Below are 18,236 nucleotides of genomic sequence, written 5' to 3'. Positions count from 1 at the left end.
ACACATCGTTTCGGAACACAGAGCAGAGTTGCATCCCATTCTCGTGGCAACAGGTGTTCAAAGTCGACTCCAAGGGACGCAGTGCCCGCGTTCACTTGTCGCAGCATGCGTTTCCGCACTCATTTGCACGTCGTGGACTCTGTTCGAATAGTGTCACAGGCGACACGGACACGCTGATGAACCGGTTCAGCATACACAAAGCTTTTCAGATTCTCTCAGCGGTAAGAATCCCAGGGGTTCAAGTTCGCTGATCTAGTACGCCATGCAACAGGTCCTCTGAGCTCCACCCAGTATCCAGAAATGATGTTGTTGAGATGTCGACGAACTGTAATGTGGAAGTGGAATGGTGGTCCGTCATACAGAAACCACACAAGCTGCCGTACTGCCAAATGCACATTCTGAAGTAGGCCGGGCAGAATATTTCGTAGGAAATCCTCCGTCAAGGCGCTCTGGAATAAAAACCGGTCCAAGGGTGTGGTCGCAAAAATCCCTGCCCACACATTGACCGATATTGACGAGACGCCTAAAGCATTCCCCGAAGATTGTCTTTAGTCCACAGATTGCGATTATGCAGATTTATGACGCCAGTTCTGGTAAAGGTTACTTCGTCGGTAAGTAAGACTTACGGCAGAAATCCCATAATTGTGATGGCCTCGTGTAAAAACCACTGACAAAATCCTCCCATAGAGGGAAATTCGCTGCTGACAGTCCTTGCACTCGTTGCATGTGATACGGATGATAGCGGTTGTCATGCGAGATCCACATCATCATACTTTGACTAACACCGTGGTGGCGGGCCATTTGCCTGGACCTTGTCCTAGGGTACGTCTCAATCAAATCTGGTGTACGCCACCTCCGTGAACTTTCCTCTGTCTGAGAGGACCCATGATAACACAAACGCTCAAAAAGGGCATGAAATTATCTGTGATGTTGTTGGTGTCTATGAGGGTTCTTGTTTTGTTACATCCGTGTTGCCTCTCGACCGTTTCCATCTGCTCCACCGTACACAAACACCACCTCGTCTCGTTCCCGACATGATTACCGGGCCATTCTGCTGCTTACAGTGCGCTGCGTCAATCACACAGCCTGCATGGGGAACACCCGGCACGTGGTCAGAGGAACTGTCATTCCACAGCGCCGTCTACCGCAGCAACGATACATTTACTGACACAACTTCACAGGACCTTTGTTCTTCCTTTTCCAGTCAGGAATCCGTCCCAGCAGTTTGTCGGTTTTATTGATGTTTACCCTGTATACTTGTAAAGCAGGAAGATATTTAAGGTGTAGCTATTCTCTATTCTCTATTGTTAAAAAACATGTTGGAAACGTCAATTGAACGAAGGAAAGAGGAATCGAAACCATTCCCTCAAGGATGCTGCGACGTGCTGAGATGTAAACGAGGAGAAGTAGCCAGCATAACAATTGTTTTGATGAAATTCGGAAAAATATAGTCGGTTGCAGGTACTTATATAACACGAGCTGTAACGATGAAGGGATGAAAAAGTAAGATAAGTTGTAGCGTCATATTCTTTTCCTCTTTCACGTTTTAAGAAGACATAATACCGAAAGAAATGTTGTCATCCAGGGATAGAGAAGAATTTTTCACTATTTTACAGCTCGCTGATAACACGCTGATGGTACCATACGTTCCAAATAAAAATAAAGCAGTAATTCTAGCGTTTACTCTACCTGGAACATTTGACACTAATGCAGATGAGAAGAAAAAGCCAGAGGTTATTTTATTCTACAACAGCATAGAATCTGGAGGAGGCAATGTTGACATGATAGCAAGGCAATATTCAATTAAATGGACTAGTAGGAGATGGGATAGTGCTATTTTTTGAGATATGGCAAGTATCTTTACTGGAACGTAACCTCTACGCACGAAAAAAGAACAGAGCAAGAAGGCACTTTGCAATAGCCCTTGCTAACGAAATAGCACCACTCAAAAAAGGTAGAAGAATCAGAACCCACGGAAAAGAACTAAGGCCAAAGTAGGTATAGTAAACTCAAGTGGTTTTTAACATCTGATAAGATTCTGATACTGAAGGGGATGGGGAGGAAGAGAACTAAATGTGTCTAGTGTTCAAGGAAAACAAATTGAACATGTTATGGCTGTGGTGACTTTGTATGTAATAATCATTTGATGTGAAAATTCTTTGTAATAAATGTCTTGGTCGTTCTGTGAAGCAAAATTGTGAGCTATTGAAATGAACACTTGGGTGAAAAAACTTTGAATGTTTTATGTAAGATTTATTCTATAATTTTGTTTAATGATTTGTATAAGAAAAAAAGTGGCACAGCATTCCACATAATAATTATCTTATAATTTTTTCATGAATTATTTAAGTGTAACAATCGAGTAACTTTGTATATCAAATTCCTAATTAATTTATAACAATAAACAATGGAAATATCAGCAAAATGAGAAAATAAAATAAAAATTAGAAAAACAGCTTCAGAATAAGAATGTAACAGACATAAACTGCTGGATCTACACATGACGCACACACAGAGTTTATGTGATTCTCGAAGAAACTGAGTGCTGAGGTTAAATAGCGTGCTTGAAGTAGGAAAATCGAAGAATGATATTGAATTGGCTATAGAGAAAATACTCTTCTTATTTCCTTAGAATCAAATAAAACGACATAAAACAGCACTCAAATTAGAGATATCAGAAATGCCATAGCAAAATCAATGAAATTACCTTAAATGTTTTCAAGTGTTCCAATTCTGATAGCAACTTCAATAAAATTTTGAGCTGATACCAGTCATGATATATACAAAACTAGTGATAAGTTTTAATGCACTATTTTTACATCATATTGCAATGGTAAATGAATTGGTACCACGCTGTACCACTCTATTGGAATTCTGCGTGCTTTGAATGTGTTGTTTTCTAGCTCTGTATCATACGTACTTATAATTACATATTGAATGTTGTGAAACAATTTTCTATAACACAGCTATACAGACGCATCCATATGCACATTCATATAAATCCGATAAATATTCAAATAGAATATATGAGTGGTTTCTGTCATTATTCCCTGCATAGTGCTATTAATGTGAATTAGAATATGCAGTTGGTATATGTGTTTATTATTCATGTTAACTCAAACTGCTCATACTGGAGACTTTTGGCAGCTCCTATATCAGATCAATGTCTATACACGACAAATATGTGCAAACTAAGCATTTCAGACCTCTCAGAATTGACACATTAGTATACACTGGTTACATGTATATATATGGTCACTACAGTAACAATAATAATAATTTAAAAATAATTACAGTATTATGACAAGAACAACATCTATAAAGAGATCAGTGGTAATTGTAAATACTCTATCAACTATAATTAAAAACGGATTTACTTTTCTCTTTCAGTGACATGGACACGAGACAGTAGATGAATAGTTGTAGAGAATAAAAGACATGTGGGATAAAGTGGAAGAATCCTTGATTGGAGTATGGAACTTGCCTTGAGTCTCAAGGCAGTTCAGAGGAACCATGAAATCTTTAACTCTCATACTGGCGTGTTTGTTTAAAGGTTTGCCTTCTATATAACAAGTATGAACTTTATTCCTGGTGGAAAGGAAACCACGTTTCTCCATTACCAAGAATTTATGAGTTGTATCTGACTCTTTGAAAAAAAATTTAAGGAATGAATGGCGTCCTCATGGATGGATAACAACAGAAAATTACTACATAGGATTATGAGAAACGACTTCACTAATATTTTTTATTATGTATTATAGCCTATTGCCCAGTGTCTTACAATATTCAATAATATCTTCCTATAATTATATTTCTACGTTCAGTTATTGAAGTTAAATTGTAATGAGTCTGCTGTTTAGAATGTACCAAAATATTGTTATTACTTGGACTCAAAATATAACAATATACAAAATGTATTTCAGGACCAATGCTCACGTCATTCAAAATGTCCAAGTAACTGTAAGCATTATTTTAAAGGCAAGAGTTGACGTTTGTAAGACATTATTGAAGGTGAACGAGAAGCAAATTATGTAAGCAATCGGCGGAAGGCAAGTGAAGAAACGTACAAAAGTACAGTACTGCTTGCCCAACTGGAACCTGTTGCAGGAGTGAACAGTCGAATCTGTGAGGAACCTCCAGTGGCGTCAGGGAGACCTGAAAGACGAAATGAGTTTATTAGGAAACTTACAGCATCGCTGTTACATTTCATAAGAGTCTGTATTCCTCATGTTAGGCATACTGTTGTGATCTATGAGGCCTGCATACCAGAGGCTCGGGTGAAGTAAGGCAGGACGCTGAGTGGAGCGGAGTAGTTGGTGAGCCAGACGGGGCCCTCTATGACTGGGTGTTTTGGGTCCGCCTCGTCCCTCCAGTTGCCCCTGGGCAGGTAGATGTCACGGCTGGCTGCGCCCTCCTCCAGCACCGGCGCCACCAACAGGTCCTCTCCCAGCAGGAACTCTGCACGGAAAACACGGAACACGTCACAAACGTTTGCAAAGCACCAACGCACCAAAAGAGCGGTGTAGAAATGTCTGACATAGTGAAGGCACAAAATAACATATGTCTCCCGTCGCATTTACCAGTCCAGTGTCTCAAACTATGCAGTCTAATATGCTGAAATCCAATTTTTGATGTTCTCTTAGTTGATTACTAATTTTATTTTATCCGCAGCTCGTGGTCTCGCGTTAGCGTTCTCGTTTCCCGAGTACGGATCCCTGAGTTCGATGCCCGGTGGGGTCAGGGATTTTCATCTGCCTCGAGATGTCTGGGTGTTATCATCATCATCATCATCATCATCATCATCATCATTCATCCCCCATTAAGGTCGGAGGAAGGCAATGGCAAAACCACCTCCACTAGGACCTTGGCTAGTACGGCAGTGCAGGTCTCCCGCTTCGTTCCCCCTACGCTCTGTCAAGGAGTATGGGACTTCATCAACATCTTTAATTTGAGGTTGCTTCCTGTGCTCTGCCTCCTTCAGCACCATTACATAAGTCACAGGGCGTGAACAAAGTAGATATCCAGTTTTTCATGTGCTGACATAAAAAAGTTATCAGTGAGTAGAACGAAATTCAATTAGAATCTGTATTACCTTAAGAACCACTTAAATTGTTAGTGAAATAAAACACTTGTTGCGATGATACATTAAATCTGCAGTAAGGCAAATAGTGAGTATCAGCTCTTTATTAAAGTTTATGAATAAGGCGCATCAACAAATCGAACTACGTAACTGCAACGACATTTTGTCGTATAAATGGTACCAGGAAGGGCTGAAGTACAATTTGAGTCATATTTCTGCTGAGATGATTATAGTTTTATCGATTAGTGATGATAACTTTTGTACTCATTAAAAACTACCTGTACATGATTGCTACAACGGTGCTCAGTTGATTATAACGTATCTCCTACTATTGGGGGTAATTCCGGTAGTCTCACTGGTGCTCAGGATCACGTAACACACGTTGCTTCGTCTCCCTCAAGCCGCTGGTCCTCCTGACGTTGAGTTAGACACGCACGCCTCTGACTCACAAAAGGGACAGAAGAATAACTGAGCAAGTTAAGGCCTCCGGTACATGTAACATTTATGCGGCGTTGGGAATCGATTCTGGAAGATGATGACCAGGGACACGTGCAATCTATGTAAATTCACTGAAGGATAAGAAACATTGTCTAAGTAAGAGCTTAACACTCTTCTAAAGTGTCCTGTATGAAGTGCTGTACTGATCAATAAAAACAGAGCCAATAGCTAGAAACAAAATGCTGTGGCCTTCTCCACCAGACATCACGGCGCCTAGAGTATCAACAACGAAACTGACAGCCTGTAGCTGCGGGTTGCCCGCCTCGCAGGCACACCGAAGCACTACACAACCGACAGGCAATATTGATGAGCGGCCACAGCAACAAACACAACAACAACACCAGAGCAAAGACACCAGCGGCCGCCAGGGGCCACTACCGGCCCACATAAACATACGGAAGAGGTCGCTGAAGATCCCAGAACTATTTTCAAACGTCACACCACGTGATGGAAAATAGTTCCGAGGTACTCATCCACCGAAGCGCTATAAAGGCCGGCGCTCGGCCGCACATTGGCAGTTCATCTACCGCCAGCAGACTTGGATAGCTCCCGCCTGGCAGCCCGGCTTGGATTTTCACGCTGATCTCTGGATTAGGCTTCGTATATCGGAGAAGTCTCTGGCAGAGATTAGTAGGAAGTTATTTCAGTTGTTTTTTTATCTTATTATTGTATTTAATAGTTGATTCGATGACGGATCACTGTTTTGTGTTGTTGTTATACTTGTAGAATTTGTTTTGGTTAATTTAACAGTCCGATAAATTGTTGAAAACGGCACATGTCACAACCGTCTGCATAGTCGAGTCTCTTGGTAAGAGAAGAGCAGTATGAAAGTGCCAGGCACGTAGTGGTATCTCGATACAACTTATTTGTTCATTTGTATGTACCAATCCAATGTGGCAGACTATGCAGTCCACTATGCTGAATTTCAGTTTTTGGTAGTGTTATTGGAATCGTCATTGTTTCCTTAATTTGAGGTTAACGCCAAACATTCCTATGCTCTGCTTGATTCACAATCTCTGCATAAGTCACAGGGAATGGCATAATTTCATATTCTGGATTTACATGTGCTGATAAAGTTGGGGATGATTCGGTTGCTCCTAGCGTAGAACCCGTAATTCTATATCCGACCTTCAAAAACCAAGCACGAAATGTTCATATTCTCTCATTCGCAACGCGCATACAATTGAGCCTACAGAAGATAACTGAGAATGAAACTAGAAACTTCCTAGCACATCAAAACTGTGTGACGGACCGAGACTTGAACTCGGGACCTTTGCCTTTCGCGAGCAAGTGCTGCACCAGCTGAGGTATCCAAGCACGACTCATGCCCCGTCCTCGCAGCTTTACTTTTGCCAGTACCTAGGAGACGAGCCACTACAGATTTTGCCTGTGTAACTTCTTGGAGCGTGAGAGATCCGGCTTCGCACCTACGTGCTCCTCAGTGAAAAGTGATGTATTCATCTTCTTGCTAAAGTAAAGGTGATTTAAATTCACACTACAGTACCGAGAGTTCTACCTCACCTGCTCCTCCTAGATTCCTACATTTGGCCTACCCTTCAGTTTACAGGAGAAGACCCAAGCTCCGCCTACCAGGCAGGATACAAAATTAAATTTCGTTCTAAGATGATGGGTAAACGTATGACATTACAAGAAGTCATAAGAAGTATCTGAGGTGAGAAACTGTAACAGTAGGATGAACACACAAACACACACAGCGTCAGAGAGGGAAGCCTCGACCTACATACCTGAGTTTATGGCGAGGGCCGTGTCGTCGGTGGGGTCGACCCACCAGATTGGAGGGTTGACAGGGCTGCCATCATCTGCCGCCTTCCTCATCAGCTCCACGATGCGCGGGGCGTACTGTGCGTGCAGTGCTACCAGCTGACGGCTAAGCTCCACCGTCTGCAACAGCGCCGACACTCCATGAACTCGCTGGCCAATTCACCCAAACTCCACAGAGTAAAGTAGAGTGCAGTTATCACAGAAAAAAGAGTGGGTAACAGGAACTGTAGACCGTGTTGCGATTAAGCCTTCTGAATAACATAATTCTTTCATTACACGGAGTGGAACATGCCTACAAACTATTTACAATAAACTTATCAGGTACAATGCTATGTTTGCTTGAAATACTTGTCAGACTATAATTCTAAAATGTAGACTTTCACGGCCGGGAATATCATGTCAATTATAATTATCGGGGTTCCACTTAATGATGTATTGGAACAGCTGGATCGAATTTTTCCTGCCGATATTTCAGAACTGTTTAAGTGTTGTTTGACAACCACATACTTGAAGTGGAACGAACAATTTTATCAGCAAACGGATGGCGTGGCTATGGGCTAAGTCCCGTAATTGCAAACTTCTTTTGGTACTGCCAGCAAAAAGACCAAATGTATGTTTCCGATACGTGGATGACACGTTTGTGCTGTGGAGACATGGCAGGGAGGAACTAAGCCGGTTCCACGAACATCTGAATAATATAAACTCGATAATTCAGTTTACAATGGAGGAGGAGTTAGACGGCAAATTACATTTCCTTGATGTTCTTGTTTTTACAAACGAAAATGGTAGTTTGGGCCACTTAGTATACCGCAAACCCACGCACACGGACCGTTACTTGCACCGCGGTTTGAACCACCACCCACAACAGAAGCAGGGTGTTATCAAGACGTTAGCGGACAGAGCTAGAAATATCTGTGAGCCTGATTTGCTCGACGTTGAGATGGAACATCTCCACAATGCACTAATGAAGAACGTCCGCCGAAATAAAACGTGCGTCGAGACAGCTACGTAGAAATCATAGTGACGTACAGGCTACTGCAAAATCTAAGGTTTTCCTGCTGTTTGTTAAAAATGTAACGGAAAGAATAGGGAGGATCTTGACGAAGCGGAATACTACCGTAATTTACAAGCCCACCAGGAAGATACAGGAATACCTTAAGCCTGCCAAGGACGCTCGCAAACCATTGGAAAAAGCTGGAATGTATAGGATCCCATGCAGCTGTGGAGATGTTTATGTGGGTACCACTAAAAGAACTGTTTCTAAACGTTTATAAGAGCACAGGGGCAATTGTAGAAGAGAAGAAACGGAGCGATCAGCTTTTGCGGAATATGCTTTCCAGCCAGGAGGAGACGCTCGTACTAACGGCCACAAACGGATATTGCGAAACGCTCTACCGGGAGGCAATCGAAATCGCTGGACACCCTAATAATTTCAATAGAAAAGAGGAGGGCGTGAAATTAAACGGTATATGGATGCCGGTGTTAAAGAACATCCACCCGTCCAACACTGGGTGATGGCAACGGCGATCGACGGCGACGGACAGAGGCCAATTGCAGTGACGTTTTCAAAACACGTGACGTCACGTCGCGGCGCGGGAGCGCGCGGACACGGAATTTAGCGGCAGTCAGTAGCGAGCCAGTGGGTGTGTTGGACCTTCCATCGAGCTACGGACCCCCTTGAAGATGTCTCCCGCAGTCGGAGACGAAACATTAGGAATTGAATCAGAATTCATAAACCGACCACGGCATAACAGCCCGGATAATTATAATGGACATACTATAATTCATTCTGTTTTTTTTAAAATAACATAACATTTTGATGAGGACGAGAGGTCGCTCTTAAAGACGTTATACGCTGAGATAACTAAAGTCAAGGAAAACCTCATAATATCGTGTCGGACCTCCTTTTTCCCGGCGTAGTGCTGCATCTCTAAGTGACACGGACTCAAAAAGTTGTTGGAGGCCTCCTGCACAAATATTGAGCAATGTTGTCTCTATACATGTCCATAATTACGGAAGCCTTACCGATGCAAGAAGAATTGACCTCTCGATCATGTTCCATAAATGTGCAATGGGATTCATTTCGTGCGATCTGGGTCCCCAAATAATCAGCTCGATTTGCCAGAATGATCTTCATAGCGATCGCGAACAATTGTTGCCCGGTGATGTGGCGCGTCGTCATCCATAAAAATTTCATCGTTGTTTGGGAACAAGAACTGCGTGGATGGCTGCAAATGGTCTCCAGGTAGCCGAACATAACAATTTTCAGTCAATGATCGGTTCAGTTGGGCTAGAGGACCAAGTACATTCCATGTAGACACAGCCCATGCCTTTAGAGAGCCTTCGCCAGCTTACACAGTGCTTTGTTGACAAGTGGGGTCCATGGATTCGTGGGGTCTGCTCTTACCGACTGAAGTAGGGACTCGTCTGTCTAGGCCGACATCATGCTGTCACCTAAGACACTCTTCTCTCGTCTGCCGCTATAACCCATTAACGCCAGATTTCACCAGACTGTTCCAGTGGATAGGTTCGTCGTACGTCCCACATTGATTTCTGCGGTTATTTCACGCAGTGTTGCCTGTCTGTTAACTTGTCTGTTACGTAAGCTCCGCAGCTCGTGGTCTTTAAGTAAGGCCGGCGGCCACTGCTTTGACCGTGGTGAGTGGTAATGCCATGAAGTTCAGTATTCTTGGCATACTTTGGCAACTGTTGATATCGGAATATTGAATTCCCTATCGGTTTCCGAAATGGAAAGTCCCAAGCATCTAGTTCTAACAACCATTCAGCTTCAAAGTCTGTTTATTTCCGTCGCACTGCCATAGTCACGTCGAATACATTTTCACATGAATCAGCTGACTACAAACGACGGCTCCGCCGATGCACTGCCCATTTAAGCGTTATGTATGAGATACTGGGCCAACTGTATATGTGCCAACCCATGACTTCCGTCACCTCTCTTCGTGCATTCTCTTCCTGAAATATTGCGGCGTCTTCAGGGAAGGTAACTTTCCGATCAACACAATCTCCGAGTTTGTATTCGTACTCTAATCACCATAGGGTATAGTAATGTGGCTTACGGCAGACATACACTGATAAGTCAAAACATTATGACCACTGCCCATCGCGGCGTCCTGTTCTGCCTGGTGGTATTGCAGGCTCGTGACGCGCTAACAAAAGTATATAAGCGGTGCAGAGGCTGGCGGGTGATCACCTGAGTGAAGATATGGGCTGTATATGGGGACTAAGAGACCCTGACAAAGGGATGATTACTATTACACAGGGCCCGAGTACGGCGAAGCTGGTCGAATGTGCACGTGCTACTGTCGTGATCATTATGAAAAGAGGTAGGACAGTGAAACGACCAGAAGTGCTAAATGATTGGACGTCCAGGACACTTCACAGAATGTTCGGATTCGGAGGCGTGTCTGCTCTGTAAAGTAGGATAGATGGTAATCGATAGCATCTCTGCCGAAACAGCACAATATTGGTGCACCTAAAATTATTTCTGAGTACACCGATCATCGTACATTGTTGAACATGGAGCTCCACAACAGGTCACCCCTTCGGATTCACATATTGATCCAACGACATCGTCACTTACGACTGTAGTGGGCACGGGAAGATCAGGATTCGACTGTTGATCAGTGGCAACATGTCTGCTCTTCGGGTGTATCACATTTGTGGAACAGTAGGTCAATGGTCGTCTCCACAAAGGACGTCATCGTGGTGAACGTCGGCTCGAAACGTGCAGCGCGCCACGGATGCAGACCGGGGGGAGCAATATTTTGCTATGGGAAACATTCTTCTGCACTTGCATGGGACGTGTGTTAATAACCGGAAGTACGCTGAAGCTGCAGACCACCTGGATCTCTTTATACTTGTTGTCTTCCGCGACGGCGACGTCGTTTTTCAGCAGTATAATTGTACATATCTCGGAGCCAGAGACTTGCTGAAGTGATCTGAGGAGCTTTATAGCGAACTCACTTTGACGCCTCGCCTGATGTAAATCCTATGGCCGGCCGCGGTGGCGTGCGGTTCTGGGCGCTACGGGACTGCTACGGTCGCAGGTTCGAATCCTGCCTCGGGCATGGATGTGTGTGATGTCCTTATGTTAGTTAGGTTTAAGTAGTTCTAAGTTCTAGGGGACTGATGTCCTAAGGTGTTGAGTCCCATAGTGCCCAGAGCCATTTGAACCATTTTTAAATCCTATGGAACCCATCTGAGTGGCTTGGTCCCACCACCGCGTACGCAAATCAGCGGCCCGTTATTTATGCGAATTACATGTCCTATGCATGGACATCTAATGCCACATCACCCACTATCTGCCATCGAACTGTCAGATCCGTGATACGCAGAATCAGTGATGTATTAGGTTCTAAAGACGGACAAAAAAAGCTATTAAGTAGGTGGTTGTAATGTTTTGACCCATCAGCGCACACTGTGACTTCCAATATCATTTGCAGGGTATTTTTTCTCTCACGTTGTCTGCTGACGGCCATGAGAAGGGAGAATCAAAGAAATTGAATTTAACGGAGAACGAGTTTAGCTTCCAGATTTCAGCACAATAATTTAGATCCTCTAGGGGACAAGAAGATTTTCTCAGCTGATGTGAACGAGTAAGGTGGCACCATGGCAGGACACCAGACTCGTGTTAGAGAGGAGAGCAGTTAAAATCTGGATTCCACCATCCGCGGTTTCCTTAGTTTCTCTATGTCGAAGAGACACGTCAGAATGCTTCCTTTGAAACCGACTTGGCCACCTTCCATACCTATTATTTCTCAATCTTATTGGACTCATTGCCCTTACGGTTATTCTCGTAGATAAGTCGTTGAACCCTAAACTTTCTCCACTTTATATGCTGTAGTAAGCATAGAGGTAGTTATGGTCGCTCCATTTCTGACAATATTACTCAGTTGGGCTCGCTCACCTGCTATGGTAAACATTTCCGTTGTGACAGAAATTTAACTCTGCGCTGCTCCAATGTCATATGTTGTCAGGCCTGGATTGTAGGCTAATATCTCAAAAGAGGCTACAGCACCAGATCAACGCATTTACACAACCGATATACATGGTGAGTCGCGTAAGACGTAACACCCCCTTTATTCCGGGGTCGATTGCACGGATCCGCATGCGGTTTTCGGCGAATCGTAGCGGACTGTGGAGCACATACGTTGGTACATGCACAATAATCACAACGTTTATATTGACCGAGATAATGAGGCAAGTACATGTTTTTTAAATGGGACGCTATACTTTTTTTACCATCATTCGAAGGCTCTGGAAAAGACGCGTATAGTGATGTAACGCATGTTGCTATTGTGATTCAAACTTTGCTTAAAAGAGGGCGGATGAGTATTAACCTTCATAGCGTAGGCCGTGCATGCTGCACAGAGCACGGCAACTCGGCCTGCGGGTTGCGCGAGGCATGTTTACTGCCTGCAGCGTCTTTTAAGCGAAGTTTGAATCGCAATAGCAACATGCGTTACATTACTATACGCGTCTTTTCCAGAGCGTTCGAATGATGGTAAAAAAAATATAGCGTCCCATTTAAAAAACATGTACTTGCCTCATTACCTCGGTCAATATAAACGTTGTGATTATTGTGCATGTACCAAAGTATGTGCCCCATAGTCGGCTATAAATCGCCGAATACCACTTGTCGATACGTGCAATCGCCCCCAGAATAATGGGAGTGTTACGTCTTACGCGACTCACCCTGTATATCACAATCACCCACTCAACTCCCAACACGATCTTTATTGCCGTTGTGGTACGCGAACACTTAACACGTACTTCCGACGTGAAATAAGGACAGAACTAGCAAATTAGATGACATAAATTCGTTATTGTAATTCTGTGAGAGCTGCGATTTATTTTTCTGGGGACTAGTTTCCAACTACCAAGTTCATTTTCAAGTGATCCCTATTGAATCTAAAATACAAAACATTTATAAGAACACATAAAATTTTTTTAAGAGAATAACATAGTTACTGGAAATTTCCTTTTCACTCAACTGTAAATACCTGGAGTAATAGTGCGTGGTTGGGTCACAACAAATTCACTCACAGATAACATACACAGAACACAAAGTCGCATGAAACCTCGGATCAGTTTCACAGTGTAGATGTATTTATGATGTGCAGTTAAACCAAAGAACTAGCGCTGGAGACAGTACCAGAGGGAAACAACTGGTGTTGCCAGTGTCTCGCCTTACGAATCCGTGCACTCTCCTGCAGCCAACGGAGAGTTGCTTCTCAAATCCAAACTCTTCATGTATCGGGTGATCAAAAAGTTAGTATAAATTTGAAAACTGAATAAATCAGGAAATAATGTAGATTGAGAGGTACAAATGCTTGAAATGACATGGGGTTTTATTAGAACAAAAAAAAATTAAAAAAATAAAATACAAACGTCCAAAAATGTCCGACAGATGGCGCTTCATCTGATCAAAATAGCAATACTTAGCGTAACAAAGTAAGACAAAGCACATATGATGATATTTACAGGAAATGCTCAATATGTCCACCATCATTCCTCAACAATAGCTGTAGTCTAGGAATAATGTCGTGAACAGCACTGTAAAGCATATCCAGAGTTATGATGAGGCGTCGGATGTTGTCTTTCAGCATCCCTAGAGATGTCGGTCGAACACGATACACTTGCGACTTAGGTAACCCAAAGCCAATAATCGCACGGACTGAGGTCTGGGGACCTGGGAGACCAAGCATGACGAAATTGGCGGCTGAGCACACGACCATCACCAAACGGCGCGCGCAAGAGATCTTTCACGCGTCTAACAATATTTTCTTTGTTCTAATACAACCCCATGTCATTCCAAGCATGTGTGTCTATTTTTACCTCCCTATATACATTATTCCGTGGTTTATTAAGTTTTTTTGAGATTTATACTGACTTTTTGATCACCCGGTATTTGCAACATCTGCATCAATCAATCTACCGTAACACAGTTCCAATTACATAATTTGCGGTGCCATGTACTTATCAGTAACAGTTATTTTGTTGCAATCACGAAACGTTATTGAAAAACACTGATTTCAGTGTTAACATCCTAACATAGGAATAATACAAATAACACAAGTTTGACATATATATCACTCCTTTTTGATGCCATATATAAAGAAATACATGAACAGTTTGGATATGATGTGGAACTCTCCCTTGGTTGTTGGTGGGCCCACGTACACTAAACGACACATCAGCTATTTTGCTTGGGAACTTTCTCCGGTGATAGTTCGTAGTTTAGTTTAACTGCACTTCATGAATACATCTACAATATGGAATTTGTCTGACATTCCATATGAGAAAATATTATGTGTACATTACCCATGTGCGAACTGATTGTCGCCTAACCGAGCAATATTATTGCAGGTATGCTACAGTTCAGTTAACACCGACTGAAATTTTGATAAACGTATTTTTATGACTCCTAATTTTGTTTTTACGTGTTATTTCAAATGTTTTGTGTTTTACTTTTACTAGGCCTCGCTTGAAAATGTGTCTGGTAGTTCGAAACTAGTGGCGGAGTTAAAATGAGGCATTAATGCACAAAGACTGCTTCCTGTTGCTCCAGAAACCGAAATGCGTTTAGTCAGTCTTTGTTTTCCTGTTTTTGTCTGTGCCCATTGTAAGCCCATGGCGTCAACATGACGTACCATTTACATTAAAATTCACAAACTCCAATTACACTTCCCGAGCTCTCATCAGGACCATTTCTTCATAATTGATGTTGAAAGTAATATAGAACTATCTTCATGAACTCTGGCAAAGGGAGAGCGATGATGTGGGCCAGAGAGTTACGTACCTCGTCGTCAAAGTCCCAGGGCACGTACGAGAACTGAATGGCCGGCATGAATACGGTGGCCTGCAGCCAGCGTATGAAGAGCTCCTTGGTGAGGACATCACTACCGTAGCCGTTGCCGCCCACCATGTCTGGCAGGACGAAGGGGTAGCCCACCATGTTCATCTGCAGCAGCGTCGTCACCAGCGAGGCCAGGCCGTTGTCCAAGCCCCACCTGCTGTCCTTGTCGAGCATGCGGACGTAGTACGGAAACTGCTGGCTGTGTTGGCCGACGCGAACCTCTACCATCGCCCCAAACTGGGCGGCGGTCTGCACGTAGTCCATAGAGTACTGCACGGGGTTCGTCTCCGTGGGCCTCAGTACGGGAAGCTCTGGTAGCCAGCTGGTCTCGCCGGCGTCGAACTTGAACGAGTCGATTCCCGTCTCAGTCTTGATTTTCTGAAAATCGCGAACAGATAAATATTTGGATTTATGTGTCACCACGTTGGTGATATGTCGTGTACGTTGAAGACAGCTGTGTAGTAAACGGCCACTAATTGCGTGGAGGTTGGCAGGGTCGGTGTATTAGTTTACCACTCTGAGATTTATTCCACCTGACTAACATTATGACTAAACCGATTGCTGTAATGTGATATAACCTGAGCTGCAGACTATTATTAGTGTATCAGAGCCAGTGGTTAGTCACTTGAGACTCCTGGTGCCACTTGGATTGTATTAAATCGGACGCTCAGCTGACCAACGTCCACCTAACGTTTGTTACGCTGTCATAAGTTCCTCAGACCACGACCTTTATATTTCTCAAAGATGTTTGGCTCTCAAAGATAGTCCAGCTCTCCTGCTCTCAATGCTACTCCCTGTAAGCAATCCTGGGAAGTAACAAGTCAACCAAGTAATATTATAATGAAAAAGGGTGTTGCTGAAAACAGGAACATGGACCTACCGTGAGAAACAAAACATAATTCAGAGGCGCAGTGTCTTCCAATGAGCATATGTCACAACTACAAGGTATTTTTATTACAGTAGTGTTTGGCACCTGTAGTTAAACCGAGAGCAAACATATGACATAGCTTGGGTTCAAATGGGTCTGAGCACCTTGGGAATTAACATCTATGGTCATTAGTCTCCTAGAACATAGAACTACTTAAACCTAACTAACCTAAGGACATCACACAACACCCAGTCATTATGAGGCTGAGAAAATCCCTGACCCCGCCGGGAATCGAACCCGGGAACCCATAAGACATAGCATAAGGCTAACGTCGTTCCACACACGACGTATGATGACACATCTGTCATGTATCTTTTGTATGTCCATCCTTTTAGCAGGACGTCTCTGGGACGACGGCCGTTTACTACCGTGACAAAAAATAAAATCACCTACAGCCGTCCTTATGATTTTATTTTGTTTTGTCGCTACCAGTTTTGACGCTTCGTTGCGTCGTCTTCAGGCTGTTTTGACGCGGTACAGGTTGATACGATTCCCATGCATAACCCATCAGTTGCCAGCATTACTGGATTCGCAGATAATGTGTCAGCAGTCCAACCGTCAACTGTCTCTCATTTATGTTCATAAATTATCATCACAATGAATCAGACTGTATCGTTCAGAACAATGCAATATACCTTAGCCCCTTCTAGAACAATCTGTCTTCTCCTTACGTACATAGAATTATATACTAGTTTCACTCAGAGTTAAACAATTAATTTCGTACTGCCACGCGAGATTTATAATGATGCAACTACAACAAACACTCGCTCTCCTGAACATTATCACATTACACGACAAATTTAGATTTGTTTAACTGCAATCGACTCTACGCCCATCTTGCGTACAGTAAAACCTTGAAGACTTATCGGAAATTCGCAGCAGCTCCGAGTCTTGCAAGAAATCAGTTACCCATGGTGATAAGACTACAACTTGATTGCGATACGTGGTTCTACCGTTGTTCTAAAGTTCATCACAGTTCCAATGAGACTTCGTATCACAACCAAACTCACTGCCTCGCGTATGCTTTTACTGGCGTATTAAGTTGCGGAATAACCTGTCGCTATTCAGCTGCTGTTACAAACACTCGGAGCAGTGCCTGGAATGTTATTTGTACTGTAAAAGTACTTACTGAGTTAGCAACTCCCCTGGGTAGTCAGATACGGGTCTGTTCATCATGAAGGATCCAGAGCGATACTCGGGAGGGAAAGTGTCAAGACCAAAGCTAGCGCTCCTCTCCACTTTATCCTTACCCCCGCGCCGATGAGTAACCACGTCGTTACTAATTTTATAAAGCAATGAAAGAAAATAGCATGCAAGAGGGGAGGTCGTTTTCATAAGCCCTGTCCTCAATTACATGCTTCAGATTACATTTCAGACACATTTTTCTTAACCTGAAGGGTTGAAAACAAGCGCGACCATTCTCTTGACGCCAATATCTCGCAATATCGCCATCGACGTTCTACAGGGGGGGGGACGGACTTTCCTTCAGCGTTCACATCCCTCGCGCTTTCTGATACCGGAACGGTATTACTACGTTGAAATTGTTCTAGAAGGTACTAGAAATCTATCATTTTTCCCGAGTAACCAACTCTCTCATCTACTGGCATTCTCATCTACGTCAGGCCATGTCAAACAGTGCGCCTTGCAACACGAGATGACTCAGAGCCTTCTATACCGATCATTCGACGTATGCCTGCCCACTGCCTACTGCATGCTCTCAATTACATTTACTTTTCTTTAATAACGAAAATACATTAGTTTACGTTGCGTTATGGGTGGCGTGAATTACTTTGGTTTCAATTTGGGTGAGGCCCTTATGTTATTATTGTCATTAAAATTATTATTGAAGCTTTTAAATAAAATGGCAAAATAGTGTGGATATATTTATGCAGTACTATGTAACGTAGTTGCTACATTACATGCGTGACGTAATTAAACGTAAATACCACTTCTATTGCAATACAGTTACAACCAATCTTATGTTCACGTACAGTGAACGTTTCCTCAGTCTCGGCGATTTCACCAAAGACTTGAACCGGCACTCCGTGTCACACCTAAAGTTACTCAGA

At 43.2% G+C, this 18,236-nt stretch overlaps 1 protein-coding gene across 1 annotated transcript in view; it reads right to left on the bottom strand.

The window, feature by feature from the left end:
• Positions 1-2,596: 2,596 nt before the first annotated feature.
• LOC126281678 (myogenesis-regulating glycosidase-like) overlaps positions 2,597-18,236 on the bottom strand; it is a 32,813-nt gene continuing 17,173 nt past the window's right edge. Inside the window, exons 4-7 of the mRNA XM_049980843.1 lie at positions 15,183-15,617; positions 7,324-7,480; positions 4,267-4,458; positions 2,597-4,155 (exon numbers count right to left, since the gene is read on the bottom strand). Coding sequence (XP_049836800.1) covers positions 4,028-4,155; positions 4,267-4,458; positions 7,324-7,480; positions 15,183-15,617 — 912 coding nt within the window. The 3' untranslated portion in view covers positions 2,597-4,027. The remainder of the gene's footprint in view (positions 4,156-4,266; positions 4,459-7,323; positions 7,481-15,182; positions 15,618-18,236) is intronic.

Source organism: Schistocerca gregaria, chromosome 7, assembly GCF_023897955.1.
Source record: "Schistocerca gregaria isolate iqSchGreg1 chromosome 7, iqSchGreg1.2, whole genome shotgun sequence".
In the NCBI taxonomy this organism is placed as follows: domain Eukaryota; kingdom Metazoa; phylum Arthropoda; class Insecta; order Orthoptera; family Acrididae; genus Schistocerca; species Schistocerca gregaria.
The sequence above is the reverse complement of the archived record's forward strand: the minus strand, read 5'-3'. Positions and strand labels throughout refer to the sequence as shown.